This window comes from Sarcophilus harrisii, chromosome 2, assembly GCF_902635505.1.
Source record: "Sarcophilus harrisii chromosome 2, mSarHar1.11, whole genome shotgun sequence".
NCBI classification, from domain to species: Eukaryota; Metazoa; Chordata; class Mammalia; order Dasyuromorphia; family Dasyuridae; genus Sarcophilus; species Sarcophilus harrisii.
The window spans coordinates 30479068-30498504 of record NC_045427.1 but is presented as its reverse complement, the minus strand read 5'-3'; the positions used below and the strand labels follow the sequence as shown (position 1 = coordinate 30498504).

Sequence of the window (19437 nt, the reverse complement as noted above, 5' to 3'; positions counted from 1 at the left end):
TTCCATTTTGATCCAGCAGTATCTCAACTATGTCTATATCCCAAAAAGATCATAAAAATGTTTTAGTAGTCCTTTTTGTAGTGGTGAGGAACTGAAAACTGAGTGGATGCTCATCAGTTGAGAAATGGCTGAAGAAATTATGATATATGAATATAATGGAATATTATTGTTCTATAAGAAAAGATCAGCAGATTTATTTCAGAAAGGCCTGGAGAGATTTACATGAACTGATGCTGAATGAAGTGAGTAAAACCAAGAGAACATTATACATTATACACAGCAATAACAAGATTATGTTCTGATCAACTGTGATGGATGTGGCTCTTCTCAAAAATGAGGTGATTTAGGACAATTCAATAGACTTGTGATGGAGCAAGCCCTCTGCATGCGGATGGAGGACTGTGGGGACTGAATGTGGATGGATCACAATATAGTATTTTCGCCTTTGTCGTTGTTGTTGTTTGCTTGCTTGGTTTTTTCTTTCTCATTTTTTCCCCTTTTGATCTGATTTTTCTTGTGCAACATGATAAATGCGAAAATATGTTTAGAAGGATTGCACATGTTTAACCTATATTGGAATATTTGCTGTCTTGGGGTGGGGGCGAGAGAAAAATTTGTAACACAAGCTTTTGCAAGGATGAATATTGAAAACTATCTTTGCATGTATTTAAAAAAACCAAAAAGCTATTATTAAAATTTTTTATTCTATTCAGCCAATATAATTTAACATGTAAGAGTACATTATTTGAGAAGGAAGCAAACATTTATTAACCATCTATTACGTGGTAGGCAAGATGCTAAGAACTTTACAGATATTATCTCATTTATTATTTTCTCTCACAGCAATCCTGGGGAGGTGTTGTTAGTATCCCCTTTTCCAGATGAAGGTTACAAATGAAGACAGAGGTTAAGTGACTTGTTCGGTAGTTATGTCCACCCAAAATTGGGAAGAAGAATCGTAGGCTGCAGGTACCTGAGGTGTTTTGGATGAATTTATGCAACACTGTATGATTATCTTTACATTTTCAGTCATGGGACAAACCAAAGGTCACCTGGGCAGGCACTAGCAAATTAGCAAAGAAATCTCGTACACAAAGACAGGCTGCTTAGTCTACATTTGCTCATGTGTGAAGGAGACCAGGGCTGGCTGTTCAAAGGCCACCTGGTGGCTTCAGCAGAAACTGCTCTCTGAAGAACTCTTCCAGTTTACATCCCTGGGAGACACATGGTTACATCTGCCCAACCACCTCTCTTTTCCCTTTGGTGCTTTTGCAGAAATGAAAAATACCCCTGACATGCCCCCAATTTATTGATTCAATCTTCAGATCCTTAAAAGGTGGAGACAGCATATATGCACAGAACTGGTGAATTACTTGGTTAAATCCCTATAGCAGAAGAACATAGAGAGAGACAAGAAAATATCCACTATTAGAGTTCTCCATCAGAAGCTCCATCCGAGAGGAAGAGTCCTGCTAGGAACGCTCGGTGTCCGAGGAAAACGTAAGAGCAGAGGATAGTCATGGTAGCAACTAGTATTTGGACAGCGCTCTCGGGCTATGCTGAGTAACTTGCATATATGTCCCCTTTGATATGGAGAGCTCAGAGAGACAGGGCTTTCCTGTCCCCTTTTTGTAGAGTAGAAACTAAGGCCATCAGAGGTCCAATGCTTTGCCCAGGTTTCCCTGGCTACAAAGTAGGGGAGGCAGGATGCAAATTCAGGCCTTCTTGGTGCCATGTCCAGCACTGTATGCGCTGTGGCAGCCTGCCACGGAGAAGGGAGCTCAGATTGTACAAATATGGAAATTGGGTCTCTGACAGATTAAGTGACTAGTCCAGGGTTAAACAGGTCAGAAGTATCAGAAGTGAGATGTGAACCTAAGTTTCCGGGTTCAGCACAATTGCTACTATACCACACTTTCTGTCTAAAGAATATGATGGGTGATATTGTAGATAGAGCTCTGTACCTAGTCTTTCAAATCTGACCTCAGACTAGTTGTGTGACTTTGGGAAAATCACTTAATCTTGTTTGCCTCAGTTTCCTCATCTGTAAAATGGAGACATTAACCCTATTATTATCCTTCCAGGATATAATGAAATAATAACTGTAAAGTGCTTTGCACTTTTCATAGTAATCCATATATAAATGTTACCCACAAAGAGAGTGGACCATTGAACTATCCCCTTTGAAAGATTGAGCATTCTGTCATTGCATATGAGCTAATTACCAATTCATTGCATGTAGCTTCGATACATGTATTATGAGACATATACTGTGTTCTTGATTTGTAGTCGATGTATTCTATTTCTGTATATGTTCCTACTTGATAATAACTTTCTAACATGGATTATACCTGTATGTGTAGCATATTGTAAAGCTCTTTCAAAGACTCCAAGCCCCTGTGAAACAAAGGTCTTTCTGTTCAGAGCCAACAGTCTCTCATTAATGTATAATAACCACAGCCTCTAAAAAACAAAATTTGATTTTGCAATAATAAAATCAATGTAACTAACATAAGAAAAAAAGTGATCAATCGGGAGAAAAAGCTTTGCCTCATATCTTTGACATCTGATCTGATAATTAAGATAAATAGAGAACTAATAAAGATATAGAAGGGCCAATTTTCAATACATATCAGAGGATATGAAGAGATAGCTCTCAAAAGAATTGAAAGCTATTAACCAAATGAAAAGAAAATTCCAAATCATTAGACACTAAATAAATGCAAAACCAAACAACTCTGAGGGTTCACTTCATGTTTAGATGATATGATGATGTCAAAGATGACAAAAGAGAGGAAAAGATGATGTTGAAGGTGTTTTAGAAAGACTAGAACACTGACGTGCTGGTGATGGAGCTGTGAATTGATTTAATCATTCTGGAAAGCAATTTAGCACTATGATTACAAAATGATTCAAATGTCTACATGAAAGCAGAGATTCTATCATCAAAAAACTCAAAGAGGAAAAGGATGTACACCAAAATATTCATAGCAACATTCTGTGCAAGATCAAGAACTGAAAATAGACATCCAATGCCTGTGAAAGAGATTTTAAAATTATGATATATGAATATTATCGTGCCATAAGGAATTGGAAATGTGAGGGATTCAGAGAAGTGTAGGAAGATTTTTATGAACTGATGCAGAGGAAAGCAAGCAGAACTAAGAAAACAAAATATACTAGAAAACTAGGAAAACAGTAATATACATAATGACAATTTCCAACTGAAATGGAAAGAACAACCTTATAACATTCAAAAAAAACATGGGAAGGCATGGATGAGTTATAGACTACCCAATTGGGAGGAAACTCTGTGAGAGAGCTCAGATCTACTGGTATATGGTACATGCTATTTTGTTTTATTTTATTTTTTTGCTTTTGGAGGCAATTAGGGTTAAGTGACTTGCCCGGGGTCACACAGCTAGTGTCTGAGGCTGGATTTGGACTCAGATCCTCCTGACTCCAGGGCTGGTGCTTTATCTGCCATGTACCTACTACCCCTGAACATGCTAATTTACGAATTCTATTATTGGATAATTAGAGGCGCTGTGTCATAATGAATTTAGAGTAGTAAAGAAGGCGTAGATTCAAGTCCTGTGCCGGACATATCCTATTTGATTCCAGGCATGATATCTAACTTTTCAGGGCTCCAGACAGATCTTTTAAGAATATAAACTAAAGACAAATGGCAGGCTAGTCTAGCCTGCATTGTTAGAGGTCTTTTCCACTCTGGGACTTCTAATACTGAATGAAACGCCAAAAAATGTGTATTACAAATATCCCCGGCACTGCGGCGTAGAGAGAGAACATTTAGCTAGGAGGATCTCAATTCAAGCCCCAAATCGGACCCATATCAGCTACTTATAACCCTGGACAAGTGCCCTAGGCCACATTCTGAGACCAGAAATTACAAAGAAAGTATTACTCACATGGGGAAAGGGATTTTCCTCATCAGGGAGTGCCCAGTGAAATCACAGGTCCAGGACCATAGACCTGTTGTGACTGACAAGAATTACTTAGGAACAGCTACAGCCCCTCAGGACTAAGGTTGGAGTTGTGCTTAAAATCTGAAGGGGATACTGGTTTTGAGACTGCTTTCTCCCCCTTTCTTTATATCATCTTGTTCCCTATTGCATGCAAAATGTTTAGGTTTGACAGCAAAACGCTAGCTCTAAAGAGAGCAGTTTCTAGTGGGTGTGGGCTACAGAACATGATGATTCAAAGGGGTTTGGAACTTTAGGTTAAAACTTAAAACGTAATGCTTGCTTGTCAGAGTGATCCCAGGGTTACACTCCCTGCTACAGACAGATAAGGAAGATGAGACTCACAAGGGGAATTTTCTTTCCCAATTTTGGACTGGTAACAAGGAGGAGAGTTAAGATATGGGCTTTGGACCCAGGGATTCTAGCTCCAAATTCATTGCTATTCCCAATACACCATCTTCAGTTAATTGTTGATCTGCATAAAGACCAGGCTGGCTGTTCTTTGGTGTCCCTGGCATTGTCAGCTTGGCTACTTGCTTCTCCAATCATCTACCCAATATCCATCCCCCCAAAAATGAATTGTCACTAAGGAGCCCCAAGCAAAGCAAGGGGTCAACAGTCTTATGCCATCTACTTTCTAATGCATTCTTCATTCCCACTGAATGGAAAATTTTTCATTTTTTTCTCTGCCCTCTGGTTATGCTTTGTCCTGGTTGGTGGGTTCTCCCAGAATTTGGTGGGAATCCGAGTAACCCTTGAAAGGTCACTTGGGAGCTAATGTTCTGGTTGCGTTGGCCAAATCAGAGGAAAGGTCAAGCTTTCCATACCCCGTGGCTGGGAACTCAGTCCCCGGGCCCTGGATCTCTAATAAGGAAGCTGATCCTGGGCCTTGGGCCTTCTCCCGCACTCCAGCTCATTACCCAGAAGCTCTCAGGGCAGCCTTAGATTAGGCATTCAGCCCCATTCACCTCCTCTCAGCCGCTGTCAGAGGAAATAGGGCCCCTTCCCTTCAGTTCACTTCTTTCTGAGGAATTAGAAAGGAGAGAGGGGGGAAATCTGTGTGATGAGAGTATTTAATAATAAGGATGTTTTGTTTGGTTGTTTTTTGAGATGTGCTTTCTCTGTCTCCCCCAGGCAGTGGCAGCTCACTGGCTGACCCCTTCACTGACCAATATGGCCATTTCTGACCTGAGCCAGATGAATCCCTCCTGGGCAGCTCAGGGGAGCTCACAAATGGCAGAGATCTCCACATTGGTCTGGATGGACCATTAGTTGCATATTAGCCCTACATGACTCAGAATCCCCAACTCCAGCAATTCAGCCGCTTCTTCCTCCCCCTGGCAGCGGGTAAGTGGCAGGTATCTCTCTCACCTCCTCACATCTGTGAAACAGCTTACAATTTGCATTTTTTAAAAGGCCTTTAGTGTCACCTTTTGCTTCAGGGAAGCAGGGCTGTACAGTGAGAAGAGGCTGACTCAGGAGTCCAAGGGCTTGTATTCAAATTTTGTCTCTCTTTATTGCCTTGCAGGGAAGAGAATAAGTACGCATAGGGGGCCTACTATGTGCCAGCCCTGAGCTAAGTACTTTTGGTAAATTTTATCTCATTCGAACCTCATAACAATCTTAGGAGGTAGGTGCGATTTTCTCCCCATTTTATATTTGAAAAAACTGAGGCAGGCAGAGGGGTCACACAGCTGTTGAAGGCGGGACTCCCTGACCCCAGGCCCAGCACTCTCTCCACCTGGACATTCTCTAGGAACGCCATCTAAGTTGGAGAGACAACATGTCTCTCCCTGGGCACGTGGGCTTGGAGGCAGTGGACTTCCTAAAGAGGGCATGGCCCACCCTGGGGTGGGGGGAACAAGAAGAGAAACTGCTCTGACCCTTTTGCACAGAAACCAGGCTGTTTGTCCAAGAGTGGTATTTACTGAGCTATTTACTAAGGTCCCGCAGTGGGGCAAGATAGCTTGGACCCCGTAGGGTTCGGGGCCGGCAGGGCTACAGGAATCAGTGTCTAATAACATGCACTTGGCGGAGTCAAGTCCACCCAGGAAAAGTCCCTGGAGTTTTTCCAACTCCATCACTCTCTGTGGTTCTCAGGGCCCTGGCAGCTGGTGGGGCGCAGTGGGGAGGGTGGGCTCGGTCCCTCTCCCCCAGAGTTCTCGCTCACTCTCCTAGCCGTGGAGGGATCCCCCTAGCCCACGGCCAAGGCTCACTTCCGGGGAATGAAGACCACTAGCAGCACGATGAGAAGGACTAAGAGTAAACCACCAACGACCAGGCCCAGGATCACTTGCCACCGCTTGTTCTTCCAGCGTCTATCCTGGGCCAGCGCCTTGGTGGTCTTGCTGAAGGCGGAGCTCTGTAAAGATAAGGAGGGGAAGAAGCTGAGGGCAGGGAACCAGCACCTTCCAGGTCAAGGTTCACGATTCTTTGGTACTCTCTGAGACTTCTCCTTTATCTCCAGGAGCTCTCACCCAGGCCCTGAATTCCACCCTCATAGAATCATGGATCTAAATCTCTAGGGAGCCTCCAAGACCCAAGTCATCTAAGTCCCTCATTTTACCAGGGAGGATCTTGGGCCCAAGGAAGGACTTGCCGAGGGTGATCAGCAAATTTGAGTTTGGGCCTTCCTGACTCCCAACCTGATGCTCTCTCCATAGAATCTGACATTATTGCCCAGTGAGCCTTGACCCATTGACTCAAGAAGCCAGAGACTTTCTTCCCGTATCCCATCTTCAACTTCCCTTCTCTGCTTTTGGAAAACCTGAGGGCTGCAGTTAACATCAGCAAAATGTCTGTAAAAGACATCAGAGTTCCTTCCCATCATCTCCTTCTCTAGGAACCCGCTCCTACCAGCCCACATACACCCCTGGCCCAGCCCTCAGTGCCTCACTCGGGGCCCACCATGTTCCTGTTTCACCACCCACGTTCCTACTTTCCCTCCCAGTTCCCTCTTCCCTCTCCCAGCCCCCATTCACCCTCCTACCATATCGAGGAGCTGGTCGGATCGCTGCTCCAGTTCTGCTAGTTTGCCGTCCCGCTCCAGAACTCGTTCAAAGTTGTTCAGCATGATTTCAGTCACTTCATCTGCCTGCCGCTGGCACTTCTCCAGGTCCTTTCCCGCCTGAGTAACAAGGTCAAAGTTAAGCCGTGTCCTTTTCTCTTGGCCATTGAGCCACCGAAACCATCTTTCCCTCCTCCTTCCATTTTGGTGAAGGTATATGATAGATTTTGAGCAGGAAAGAACCTCTGAGAACATGTAATCCCATTCCCCTCCCTCAGCCTTTCAAGCAGTAAGGGAACCATGATCCAGGAGAGTAATCAACCTGCCCAAGGCCACACAGGTAGTAAGTGACTAAGTCACTATTTGATCTCTGACTGAAGTCATTGCACTCTCTATTGCATCAACCCTGCAGGTGACTCAGGCTAGAATCCATCTCCGGCCCTCTAGACTCTGAGGTTTCTAAGGGAATTTAGAGAGGATCTGGTTCATTTCCTTACTTGAGAGATGAGGGAAAGATCTCCCCAAATAGGGATGATGTGGTCAAGGTCATTCAGCAACAAAGACTATACCTTGAAGGAACCCTCCAGGTCTAATGCTCTCCAGTTCTTCCCTCCCTTTCTCTTTCCTTGCTTCTTTCCAGTTCTTCCCTCCCTTTCTCTTTCCTTGCTTCTTTCCTTTCTAGCTTTCTTTGAAGTTTTGTCAATGCCTTTTGTTCTTACATCGAGGCCCCTTTCCAACATGGCACCCCATCTCCACCGCCTACAATCCTCCCTTGTAATAAAGAAAAATGCTTAAGCCAAACCCACTCGGTGCCCGTGTCTAACAGCACCTACAACATTCTGAGCTCTTCGTCCTCTACCTGCCTGCCAAGGAGAAGGAGGTGTGGTTTAATATTTGTTCCCAAGGACCAAGATGAATCATGATAATCCGACTCTACTATTGTTGGAGGTTCACAAAAAGCCATTGAAGAAGAATGATGTGAGTCAGTCAACAAGCGTTTATTAAGCACTTACTATGTCCCTGCCCTCAGGGAACTGGCCTAGGCAAGCCCCTCTGTATCATACAATGTATAATACAATGTATAAGATACATACATTGTAGGTCATCTCAGAGGGAATAACTGGAAGGGGGCATGAAGCAGTGAAGGAGCCCATTGGAGCCGAATCTTGAAGGAAGGACTGGAATGGGGTGAGCCTTAAGGCTGGGTGACCTCCCAGCCTCAGGCTATTAAAATGGCATGAGGTCAGTCATGGAAACACTTACATGGTGGCCATGTCAGAGAGCATCAAATGAAGGAAAGAAGAATTATTGATCAACTATGAGCTAAATATTGTACTAAAGGCTGCTGAGGAGAAAGATGAAAGATTCTTTCCCCCTGAGGCAATTGGGGTTAAGTGACTTGCCAGGGTAACACAGCCAGGAACTGGCAAGTGTCTGAGGCCATATTTGAACTCGCGTCCTCCCAACTTCAGGGCTGGTGCTCTATCCACTGCGCTACCCAGCTGACCCCAGAGAGATTACATTCTTAATGAGACAGTCAACTAAGATTAAGGAGTGATCTTGGAGGAAGCTGAATGGATCCATAAAACAAGTGATCAATCGACAGCTTTCTGAGAATAGTTTCGCTGCCGTAGAGCAGACACCAGATCACAGATGTCCACACTCCCTGCCTGGTCTGGAATCTCCAGCACTTCTCCACCAGCTTGTTAGTGATCTGTCCGGTCCATAGGTTCTCTCTCCTAACGTCAGTGGAAGGAGATTCTTTCCACACAGGGCCCTGGGATCCTGGCTGGCCTGTGGCTTTCACATCACAGAGCTGAGAGGAGATCCACCATCCCAAAGCCGGGTAGCCAGAAAGGATGCTGACATGTGAGTCAGCACAAAGGAGAACCCAGTCAGACCAGTTCTGCCTCCCATCCCACCCATAAGCTCAGGGAAGATTAAAGCTTTTCTTGACTCTTAGGAAAACCACAGGCTTCCCTTCCCCTGGCGAGGGCTGTGGGGGAAGTTGGGCTCACCCAGACCAAAGCAGTTGCTTTGTAGCTTAAATTGGCCTCGTGATCAATGAGAGATCGTTGATTTGGGAGGATAGAGAATGAGAACAGGAGGGACCCAAGACTCAGAAGCCAGAGGGAAGAAGGAGGTTTATGGGCTCAGTGTGATGGAAAGAACCTTGAATTCTGAGTCTGTTTTAAAAGAAACCCTTAATTCTGTATGTTGTTGTTCATTGATTTTGGACTCTTTATGATCCCATTTTGGGTTTTCTTGGCAAAGAAATAGAGTGCCATTTTATCCTCCAGCTCATTTGACAGATGAGGAGACTGAGGCAAAAAGATCAAGTGACTTGCCCAAGCTGACACAGCCAGCAAGTATCTGAGACCAGTTTTGAACTCAGAAAGCTTCTTCTTGACTGTGCAATGTGGCACCCCTAGCTGCCCTCCTTGGTTCCCACCCTTGCTCTAATGAGCTTGGACAAGTTTCTCATCTTCTCCCAATTTTCCCATTAGTGCTCAGCATATAGTAGGAGCTTAATGAATATTAATTAGCTATTGGCTCATTCGTGAAATAGACATTAAAATACTTTCACTACCTGTTTCCTAGATTAGAAAAGTACTTTGTTCCTCCTGAAACTAAGATTATTTTTAAGAGTAGAGGAAAACACCCTGTTGTAGAGTAGGATGCATTAGAGGAAAAGGGTCATGGGAACTAGAGACCAAAGAGCAAAGTCTGGGAACCCTTCTGTGCCTTGGCTCAATCAGGGCAGTTACAGTTAGCTCTGATGACCGACTCTCTGCCTCAAGAAAAGGGTTTTTTTGGGTTTTTTTTACTTTTTTTTTTATTATAGCTTTTTATTTACAAGTTATATGCATGGGTAATTTTATAGCATTGACAACTGCAAAACCTTTTGTTCCAACTTTTCCCCCCCACCCCCTCCAGATGGCAGGATGACCAATACATGTTAAGTATGTTAAAGTAATAAATTAAATACAATATAAGTATACATGACCCAACCATTATTTTACTGTACAAAAAGAATCGGACTCTGAAATAGGATACAATTAGCCTGTGAAGGAAATAAAAAATGCAGGTGGACAAAAATAGAGGGATTGGGAATTCAATGTAGTGGTTCATAGTCATCTCCCAGAGTCCTTTTGCTGGGAGTAGTTGGTTCAGTTCATTCCTGCTCTCTATTGGAACTGATTTGGTTCATCTCATTGTTGAAGATGGCCAGGTCCATCAGGACTGATCACCTGATCATATATTGTTGTTGAAGTATATAAGGATCTCCTGGAGAAAAGATTTTTAAAATTCTACCTTCCCAAGAGGACCACTAACTCTTCCCCTTCCTGACTGACCATCCTTAACGTTACTCTGCTGGGCTATGCAGTTTACTTCTGATTTATTTCCAATTCGATTCAAGTGTGACCCATTCCTATAATTCTAGAACTGGAAGGTTCCAAGCTTTAGTCGTCCCTTCTCCCCCTCAATTTCACCCAGGAGAAATTCCATCTTCATTAAGAAAAGGAAGGAAAGTGACTTGTCCAACTTCCTCTCTTAGGGGAGAATAATGCATTTGCAGAGTGTTTTAGGATCGCAAAGCCCTTGAAAAAGTCGCTCATTTTAATAATACCAGTAGTACCAGCTCAAGACTCAAATGAGCTAATGTATGTGAAGCACTCTGCAAATGTTAAAGTGATGTATAGATGTCATTTATTAATATCTGCAAGCTACCTAATTCATGAGGGGAAAAAAAGTATGTTGTAACAGAAAGAAAACCAAAGTTTAATTTCTATTTTCTCTGGAAAATGTGTGTTATAACAAAGAAAACCAAAGTTTAATTTCTATTTTCTCTAAGGAACAAGTGTGTTATTAACAGAAAGAAAACAAAGTTTAATTTCTATTTTCTCTAAGGAAAAGTTCTTCCTAAAGTGATCTACAAATTTAGTTTTTTAAGCGATTAAAAATATGTGCTGCCTTGACTCTGGGAGGAAAAAAAATTTCCTTTGAGCTTCACAGGAACCAACGACCGGTCCTGTGGTTATCCTCATTTTACAGATGAGGAAACTGAGGCAGGTTAAATGTCAGCTAGAAAGGCCAGAGGTTAGATTTCACCTCAGGTCTTCCTGACTTCAGATCCAATCTGTTTCTCTTTCTCTTGAACCATGCTTCTCTTCTGAACTCTATGGTGTCACAGGTGGGAAGTCCAATGGTGTGGAAGAAAAAAGTGAAAAGAAGTTCTGAGTTTGGGTGATAGCTCTGAACTTACTGGCTGTGGGACCTTGAGCAAGTAACTCTGAGTCAACTCACTCTTCTCCAACTTGGGGATCATTCCTGCACTGCCTCCTTCATTGAATGTCATGTGAGAGATGAAGGGAAAGGAGAAGGGGAGACAAAGGACTTTAAAACTTTAAAAATATCCAATGAATATATACTATTGGCCACTATTGTGCTGATGGGATTTCAAGCTCCTTGAGACCAGGGATATGCTCTGAGGACATGTAGAAGTATCTAGGTGGTGAAATAAATAGAACACTGCATTGAGAGTCAGGAATACCTGAATTAAAATCTGACCTGGTAAGACCTTGGCCAAGTCATTTAACTTCTTTTTGCTCTAGTTTCTTTAATTACAAATGGAGATGATAATAGCACCTACCTGTCAGAGCAATTGTGAGGATTACATGAGGTAATATTCGTAAAGTGATAGCAAAGGGCTTGGCACACACTGAGCACTTAATACTTATTTCCTTCCTTTAGCTTATAACTCAACCCAAGCATTTATTAAGCCCTTCTCTCTTTATGTAATAGTTATTTTATATATATATATATATATATATATATACATATTATATATATATATATATATATATATATATATTCTCTCTCTCTCTCTCTCTCTCTCTCTCTCTCTCTTGATATAGGATTTATATACAGGATATATATATATATATATATATATATATATATATATATATATATATATATATTTATATATTATGAGTTCAAATCCAGCCTCAAATACTTTCTAGCTGTGTGACCCTGGGCAAGTTACTTAACCCTACTTATCTCAATTTCTTCATCTATAAAATGAACTAGAAAAGGAAATAGCCAATCTCTGCCAAGTAAACCCTAAATGGAGTCATGGAGAATCATAAATGATTGAAAAGACTAAACAACAAAATATATGTGTATTAGACAGATAATCTTGCCCCCTGCTTTGAAGTTAGATGGCCCGAGTTCAAGTCTTGCCTATAGCATCAGTACAATCAGAAACCAGAATAATAAAGACTTTGAGTTAGAGACAAATTTGTCAAGCTGCATCGGTAGAGGGAATTCCTATATCTGGAGTTCCCTATATCCATAAATTTATAGAACCAGATTATTTAAGAGTCTAAAAAATAGATCCTAGAAGCTTTATTATCTCGGTTTCTCCAACTCGTGAGAAACTATTTGTAAAGATCTTTGGAAATATTGAAAAGTAATTTAATATTAAAGTCTAAGCTATTTTTAAATTTTGGTACAGTTTTCTGAGGTATTATTCCAAATTTTAGAACTGGGGAATGGATTTGCGGTCAGGGCAGATTTAGGGTGAGCAACAGGACAGAGGATAGGGAAGAGCAAAGGGCAGAATGGGAAAGTAGAACCATTTTCTACTGAAGAAAGAGCTTTATCACAATTTATTATTGTAATTTCATTATTCCTGAAGGAAGAGCTTAGTAGTAATTTATTATTGTAATCTCATTATTCATTTTTAGAATCTAGGTTTTTTTTTTTTACTTATTTATATCAAAGTTAAGGATAAATAAAAAAAACTTGGGTTTTTTTTTTAACCTATTTATATCAAATTTAAGGATAAATTAAAAAAAAAACTTGGGTTCAAATGTCAGTTCTGATGCTTTCTACCTGAGCTGTATAACTTGTATGGCAAGTTACTTAATTTGATTGGGTCTCAGTTTCCTCAGCGATAAAATGAGTGCATTGGATTAATTGTCCTCTGAGGTCCCTTCTATGCTCTTTTGACTTGGAAAAGTTTCGAGGAACCTTAGAGAAGATCTCATCCAACCTCATTCTCAGAGGGGGACGCTGAATTTGAGAGATGGAAAGCCATAGAATCTCACCCCTAACTAACCCAGAATCTTCTTTTACATGGTATCCAACAAGTGGCCATCCAGCTTTCCCTTTAAGGGAACCGGTAAATTGAAACCCCTCACCTCTCAGAACAGCCAATTCCATTTTTGGACAGCTCTGATTGTTAGGAAGTCTCTCCTTACATCAAGACTAAATCTGCCTCTTTTCCACTTCCACCCATTGTTCCTAAGTCTGTTCTCTGGGGTGAGAAAGAACAAGTCTCTTCTGTCTGCCACTTAAAAATCCTTTAAATAGTGGTCAGCTGTGGGGTTCCTCCCTCGCTCTTTTCTCTGACTCAAAATGGAGCCGTTTCCTTCCAATGATCCTGATATAGCGCGTAGCCAAGGCCCTTCATCAACCTGGTGGTCCTGCTCTGGACCTCTTCCTGCTTAACATTTGCCCTTTCTATATAGTGTTAGCTGTTCCCATCCCTGCTCCCTGTGCTTGTCCCACATAGCTAAAACTTGACTCTGCCTGTAATTTAGAAGGGGCTATTTTTATGACCCACAGCTGTTTTCCCAGCTCACTTTCCCTCCTACAAACCCATGCCAGGTTTATAGGATTAGGCCTGGAAGAGACCCTACAGATCACCTCAGTTCGATCCTTTTATTTTTTCTTATAAGTGAAAAAAGGAGTCTTAGAAAGGGGAAGAGGCTTGTTTAAAGTGATCACAAAGTTCCTAAGCAGGCAAAGAGGTCTCCTGACTCCAAACCTGACACTCTTTCCCTTAAATGAGGCTTTCTATTATTCTCCTTCCTCTTTTATGAGCCTCTGGGGTCAAATCAATGCCTGATTTAAGAAGCAGACTCCGTAGGGATTGCCTGGGAAGTGACGGTGGCTTGGATGATAAGAGAACTCTCACCCACCTGTAAGGCAGCCAAGAGAAAGGTCCCAGGTTCAGTTCCTGTCTTGCTGCCCCTTCTCCCCTCCTCTGTGCCTCAGTTTCCCTTCAATACTGTTTTTGAATCAAAAGGATAAGAATCTAACTCTCTGGGAAGGGAAGAGGAAGGTCTATATTTTGAGCTCAGGTGATATAAAACAAACAGATTGCAATAAAGACTTTTTTTTCAAAAGAAATAACTTAGTAAACATTTTGTACTTAATACTCTAGTGTAACTCTCAGGAGAATGTCAACTCCCTGAAGGCAAGAACTTTCAGTTGTGTCTTTATTTCATCATCAGCTAGCTCAACAACTTGGCAATCGCCAATTAAGCATTTTACTGTTTATTGAGTTGAATTCATCCCTTCACTGTGCTGGGTAATATGGTGAAAAGAGAGAAAGCGTAAGAGCCTGCCTTCCCAAACCAAGCACAATTAAATTAGGAAAGTCAGACAAGCACATAGGAACCAGCTAACCTGAATGCAAAGCAATAAAGAATTAATTAAGTGCTAAATTGTGTGGTGAAAGCAGGAGAATGTAGGGGGAGTTTCCAGATTGATGAGAACCGGGCTTGACAGTTGGGTGGGACTCGATTTAAATGGAAAGAGTGGATCGCCGGGTCTTGGGAAGGGGAGTGAGAAGGGAGGGAAGGAAGGAAAAGGGAGAAAAAATATATAAAAATAAAAGTCAAAAACTGATAAATAAATTTAAAAAAGAAAAGGAAAAATCTAATCGACTTTTAATCAATAACACAAAGGAACTTTATAAATACAGGTTTTACGGAAGAAGAAATGGAGAAAAGTTAATTGCTTCTGTTTGGGCTGTGCTAATATAATAACAATTATAATGTTGACTAAACTAAAAAATGGATAGGCAGGGCGGAGAAGCAAGGACATTCCAGCAAGGGCATCCATATGTGGGAAGGCTCAGTGGTTGGAGTCAATTTCCCAGGCAGCTCTGAGGAGTAGCCTTGAAAAGGGAGGAGCTGTCCAGGAATGAGATGAAACCAGAAGGTAGAGGAGGGCCAATTTTTGAGGTATTTGAAAGCCAGAAAGGAGTTTAGGCTGGAAGTGGGAGGAAGAGGGAGACTTTGAATGCTTTTCAAGGGAAGAGGAGTATGAAGAAAACATTTAAAGAATAATATGGGATGACATTTACAAAGTTCTTCAAAATTTTTTAAATTTACCCTATGTCACTGGAGCCTCAGAATTAAACCTAGAAGGTGGATACTACAGATATTTTACAGATAGAAAGGATATTCAGAGAGTTGTCTTTTTGTGCAACTAGAAAGGTCAGAGGTGGGATATGAAGAAAGGAGTCTCCTGACACTTTCTATTGCTCCACAAGTCATCACAAATTCATTAATGACATTCGACTCTTCTTATGAGAAAATGAATAAGATTCTGACCCACTCCTGGATAGGAGCAGCACCTTCCCCTCGGAGATATCCCATATGTCACCCCAAACTCCTCGTTCTTTCTCTCCTCTCAGCTTCTGCCAAGCCCTGTCCATTCTACCTGCCCAACATCACCCTTATATGCGACTATTGCCCTTTCCTCTGCCCCTGCCATCACCATGGCTCTGGTTGATCACCTACTCCAAGTCTCCTCCATCTCCAACTCACCCTCTCCTCAGCTATCAAAAGTCCAAGTTCAACTGTCATTCTCCCCTTCAGTAAATTCCATCCCGCCCTTATTATCTCTAGGATCAAATACAAAGCTTTGTTTGGCTTCCAAAGCCCTTCGCAACCTGTCCTTTTCCTACTTTTCCAGTCTTATCTGTACCTTATCTCTTTACATAATGTTTGCTCTAAATGATGCTTGCTTCCTTGATGGTCCCCAGATAAAATATTCTACTTCCTCTGCATTTCCCCCACCTGTAAATGTCTCCCTTCTGCCTCTGCCTCTAGAACTCTCTAGCTTCCTTCCGATTTCAACTAAAGTCCCACCTTTTGCAAAAAATCTTTCTCAGCCTCCTTAACATTAGTTCCTTCTCTCTGAGATTAGTGCAATTTATCCTTTATATACTTTGTTTCTCACAGCTATTTGCGCACCGCTGGTCTCCCACTCTCCATTAGACTGAGTTCCTTGAGGGTAGTTTTTGCTTTCTCTGTATCCCCAGCTCTTAGTCCAGTGTCTGGCACATAGTAGGTCTTTTTTTTTTTTTTTTTTTTTTTTACTACAGGTGCTTACCATTACCTCACATATATATCCTGTAAGTACCTAGTTATTCACGTTTGTCTTTCACGTTAGAAGAAGGTTCCCTGAAGGCAAGAAGTACTTTTTTCTTTCTTTCTCTGTATACCAAGGACAAGCACAAGGTCTGGCCCAAAGGAAGTCCTTAATAAGCGCTGGCTGACCGTTTGCCTGACTATTCCACTGGACTAGAAGCAAAGGAAGTCACTCTTCCGGTAGGATTCCGACTTTGTCAGGGCTAATATCCTTGATTCTCCCTCTGGCTCCTCGCATATCGAGTACTCTTCCTTTGCCCGGGGCCCCCCACCCCCAACTCCCTTCCCCAGTTGCTGGGCCAGCCTGACTTCGTTCCAGGGTCCCAACCTCTACCTCCTTCTCCGAACCCCCCGTTTCCTGCCCCAGCCTCCCATCTCCAGCACTATCTTCCTGCTCTATTTCCTCTTCCTGCCTCCTTGTCCCTAGAGAAGGAGTCGTCCGAGCCCTCTGAACCTCGGAACCACTATCACATCCATCTCTCTGCCCATTCTGGCCTCGGCAGCGGCTTTTAAAAGTCCAGATGATTTCCTGGCAGGCACAATACTCTCCCCACGAAGCACTCTTTGGGGAGGGGGGGGGAGGAGGGAGGGAAGGGTGGATGCTGCGGAGAACTGTCAGCGGCTCAGAAAGAGTTTCAGCTGGAGAGCCCAAGCCAAGAACTCGGTCCGGGGAATTTGGGGTCAAAGTGGAGGGACATTTCAACAAAGCGTTTGGGACTTGGAAATGTTTTCAGTATCTCAGCAACCCCAGGGGGATCTCTTCATTCCCCCCTCGACCCTCCTCCACTGGACAAACCCCTTCTAAGCGGCAGCTCCCTCCTCCCACAAGAGGGTTAGGGGTGGGGAGCGGGGAAGGGCGCAAGACTGAGCCAAAAGCCCTTAGTACGCGAGTGACCTTGAACAAGTAAACTACTTAGCCTCCCTGAACCTGGGTTTCCTTATTTGCTAAGATGAGGGGGATGCTGTTACTGCCTCCACTCCCTCCCGGTCCCACAGGATTATGGTGAACATCAGATGGAAGGAAGGAAACAAGCACTGTTCAAGTGCCTACTATGTGCCGGGCACTGTGCGCTAAGCCCTTTAAAACAGGATCTCATTTGATCCCCACAATAACAGGTTCTATCTTAGCCCCATTTTACAGTTAAGGAGACTGGGGCAGATAGAGGTTAAGTGATGGAAGTATAAGAATACAATACAAATATAAATTATGGCAGCTGTAATTCCCTCGGCGAGGAAGCACACTACAGTAGTTTTGGTGCGGTTCCGCTTTGCACGCTGGGAGACTTTGGACAAGTCACTTAAAACCCTCTTTGGCCCTGGTTATTTATTCTGTAGGGAAGCGGGATTAGATGCCGACCGAGGCAAAGTCCTCCACTACCACCTGGGCAAAGAGCAGCCGGCTCTAATGAATGTATAATCTTAGAATGGCCTGATGCTCAGAGAGGTTCGTGTTTCCCTGTTTATCGCACAGGACTAAAAGTCAGAGGCCAGAACCCGCATCCCCACCTTTCTGGCTCCGGAGTCCGACCAACTCCCTCCTCTTGGGGCAAAGAGCAGCCGGCTCTAACGTGGTTTTAGAGGATGGTCTGATGCTCAGAGAGGTCGGTGTCTCCCCGTTTATCCCCCAGGACTGAATGTAGAGGCCAGAACCCGCATCCCCATCTGGCGCTCAGCCTGGTGCTTTAATAATTACGCAATATCGCTCAGTAAAAGTTGGGAGCCTTGCTTGCCTTGGCTGCCGATCGATCCGAATAATCGGGGACCGGGCTCGGAGTCTCCGGCGCCTGCAGTTTCTAAGCCCCTGGAACTACCCTCTGGCTAGGTCCCACTCCCCAGTGCCTTCCCGGCTCCTCCGCCCTATTCCCACCCCCCAACATCACCCCGTTCCCCTCAAGTCTGCCTGGCTCTCAGAAGGGTCCCGCCCCCGTGGTCCCCCCGAGTCACTGGGTCCCCGATTAGCTGCGGCGGGAGCTGCGTCCCGGACCCGGGAGGCTCCGGAGAAGGCTGGGGGGCCCGGGAGTACGATCTCCGCGCGGGACACCTGGGTCCCGTTAGGCTCCGCGAGGGTCTGGGAAAGTGCCCAGGTTCCTCTTGAAAAGTGATTCTTGCCGTTTCCCCTTCTTCCGCCCCCCCCCGATGCCCGGAGGGAGCCCGCCAGCGCGGGCTCACCTGCGCCGGACCCACCAGCCCGGTCGGGCCAGCGCGGGGGCGGGCTGGGGTCCGGCCCGGGGCTTGCCCCTGCGGGGGCCCCCCTCCCCCGCCCCTCCCGCGCAGCCCCCCAGCCGAGCCCCTCTCACCATGCTGTCGCGGCTCCCGGCTCTCCCCGCTCTGCGTCTGGGCCGCCCGGGAGGTGCCTGGGGCAGCGGGCTTGGGGGGCGGGAGTGGGGGGAGACACACACTGAGAGGAAGGAGGGAAGAGGCGGAGCCAGGGTCGGAGAGGGGGGCCGGGCGGCCGGCGGGGCTCAGCGGAGCATGACAGCCCCGGGGCTGGCGAGGAGGTGAGACCCGGAGCCGGTGAGGCCGGGAAAGTGAAATCGAAAGTCCCCTGCGAGGTGCGGAGAGTGCGCCCAGCATTGGTGACCCTCCCCCGCCCCCTCCCCCCGACGGACTTCAGCCTCCCGGCCTCCATCGCAGCCTCCTTGCAAGAAGGGAAAAAAGGGCCGCCGGGCCGGTGACGCCACGGGACGCTTGGGCTTTGTTGGGTGGAGGGCGAGAGCGGGGTCCATTGTCCCCCGCGCGGGGGACCGAACCGGACGCGCTTCTGCATCTTGGCGGCCGGACCGGACCGGGGCCGCCTCCCTCCGGCCACGGGATCAGAGACAAACACTCTTCTGTTTGACAGCTAAAGCCTTCCAGTCCGGCCCATCCATCCCACGGGTCAGGTCACCCTCTCTCCAGCGCGCTGAGGTTCCGCGGCCCCGGCCGCCAGCTCACCTCTCCGTCCGGGCCTGGGGAGCCGGAGGCTGTCCCTCTTTACCTGGACTCCTCCTCACCTCCAGGCTCTGGGGAATCTTCCTCCCAAGTCTCGGCAGCCACCCTTCGCTTACTTCGTGCGAGCCCGCGGGCCGGCCGGCCTGTGCCTGCATCTCCCGGGGCCCACAATCCATCCTAAGGCTCTTAAGCGATGCCTCAAGAGTATCCTTGTACAGCAGGAGGATTTCAGAGAGGCCTGGAGAGACTGACCCGAACTGATGCTGAGGGAAACGAGCAG

General features: G+C 44.9%; 1 protein-coding gene across 1 annotated transcript; it reads right to left on the bottom strand.

The window, feature by feature from the left end:
• Nucleotides 1-708: 708 nt before the first annotated feature.
• VAMP5 (vesicle associated membrane protein 5) lies at nucleotides 709-19174 on the bottom strand. The gene is made up of 3 exons (XM_031949781.1): nucleotides 18524-19174; nucleotides 6973-7110; nucleotides 709-6345 (listed from the first exon to the last, which is right to left on the bottom strand). Exons 1-3 carry the CDS (start codon nucleotides 18524-18526, stop codon nucleotides 6196-6198), a joined length of 291 nt encoding a protein of 96 aa, XP_031805641.1. The 5' UTR covers nucleotides 18527-19174; the 3' UTR covers nucleotides 709-6195.
• Between the last annotated feature and the right edge of the window lie 263 nt (nucleotides 19175-19437).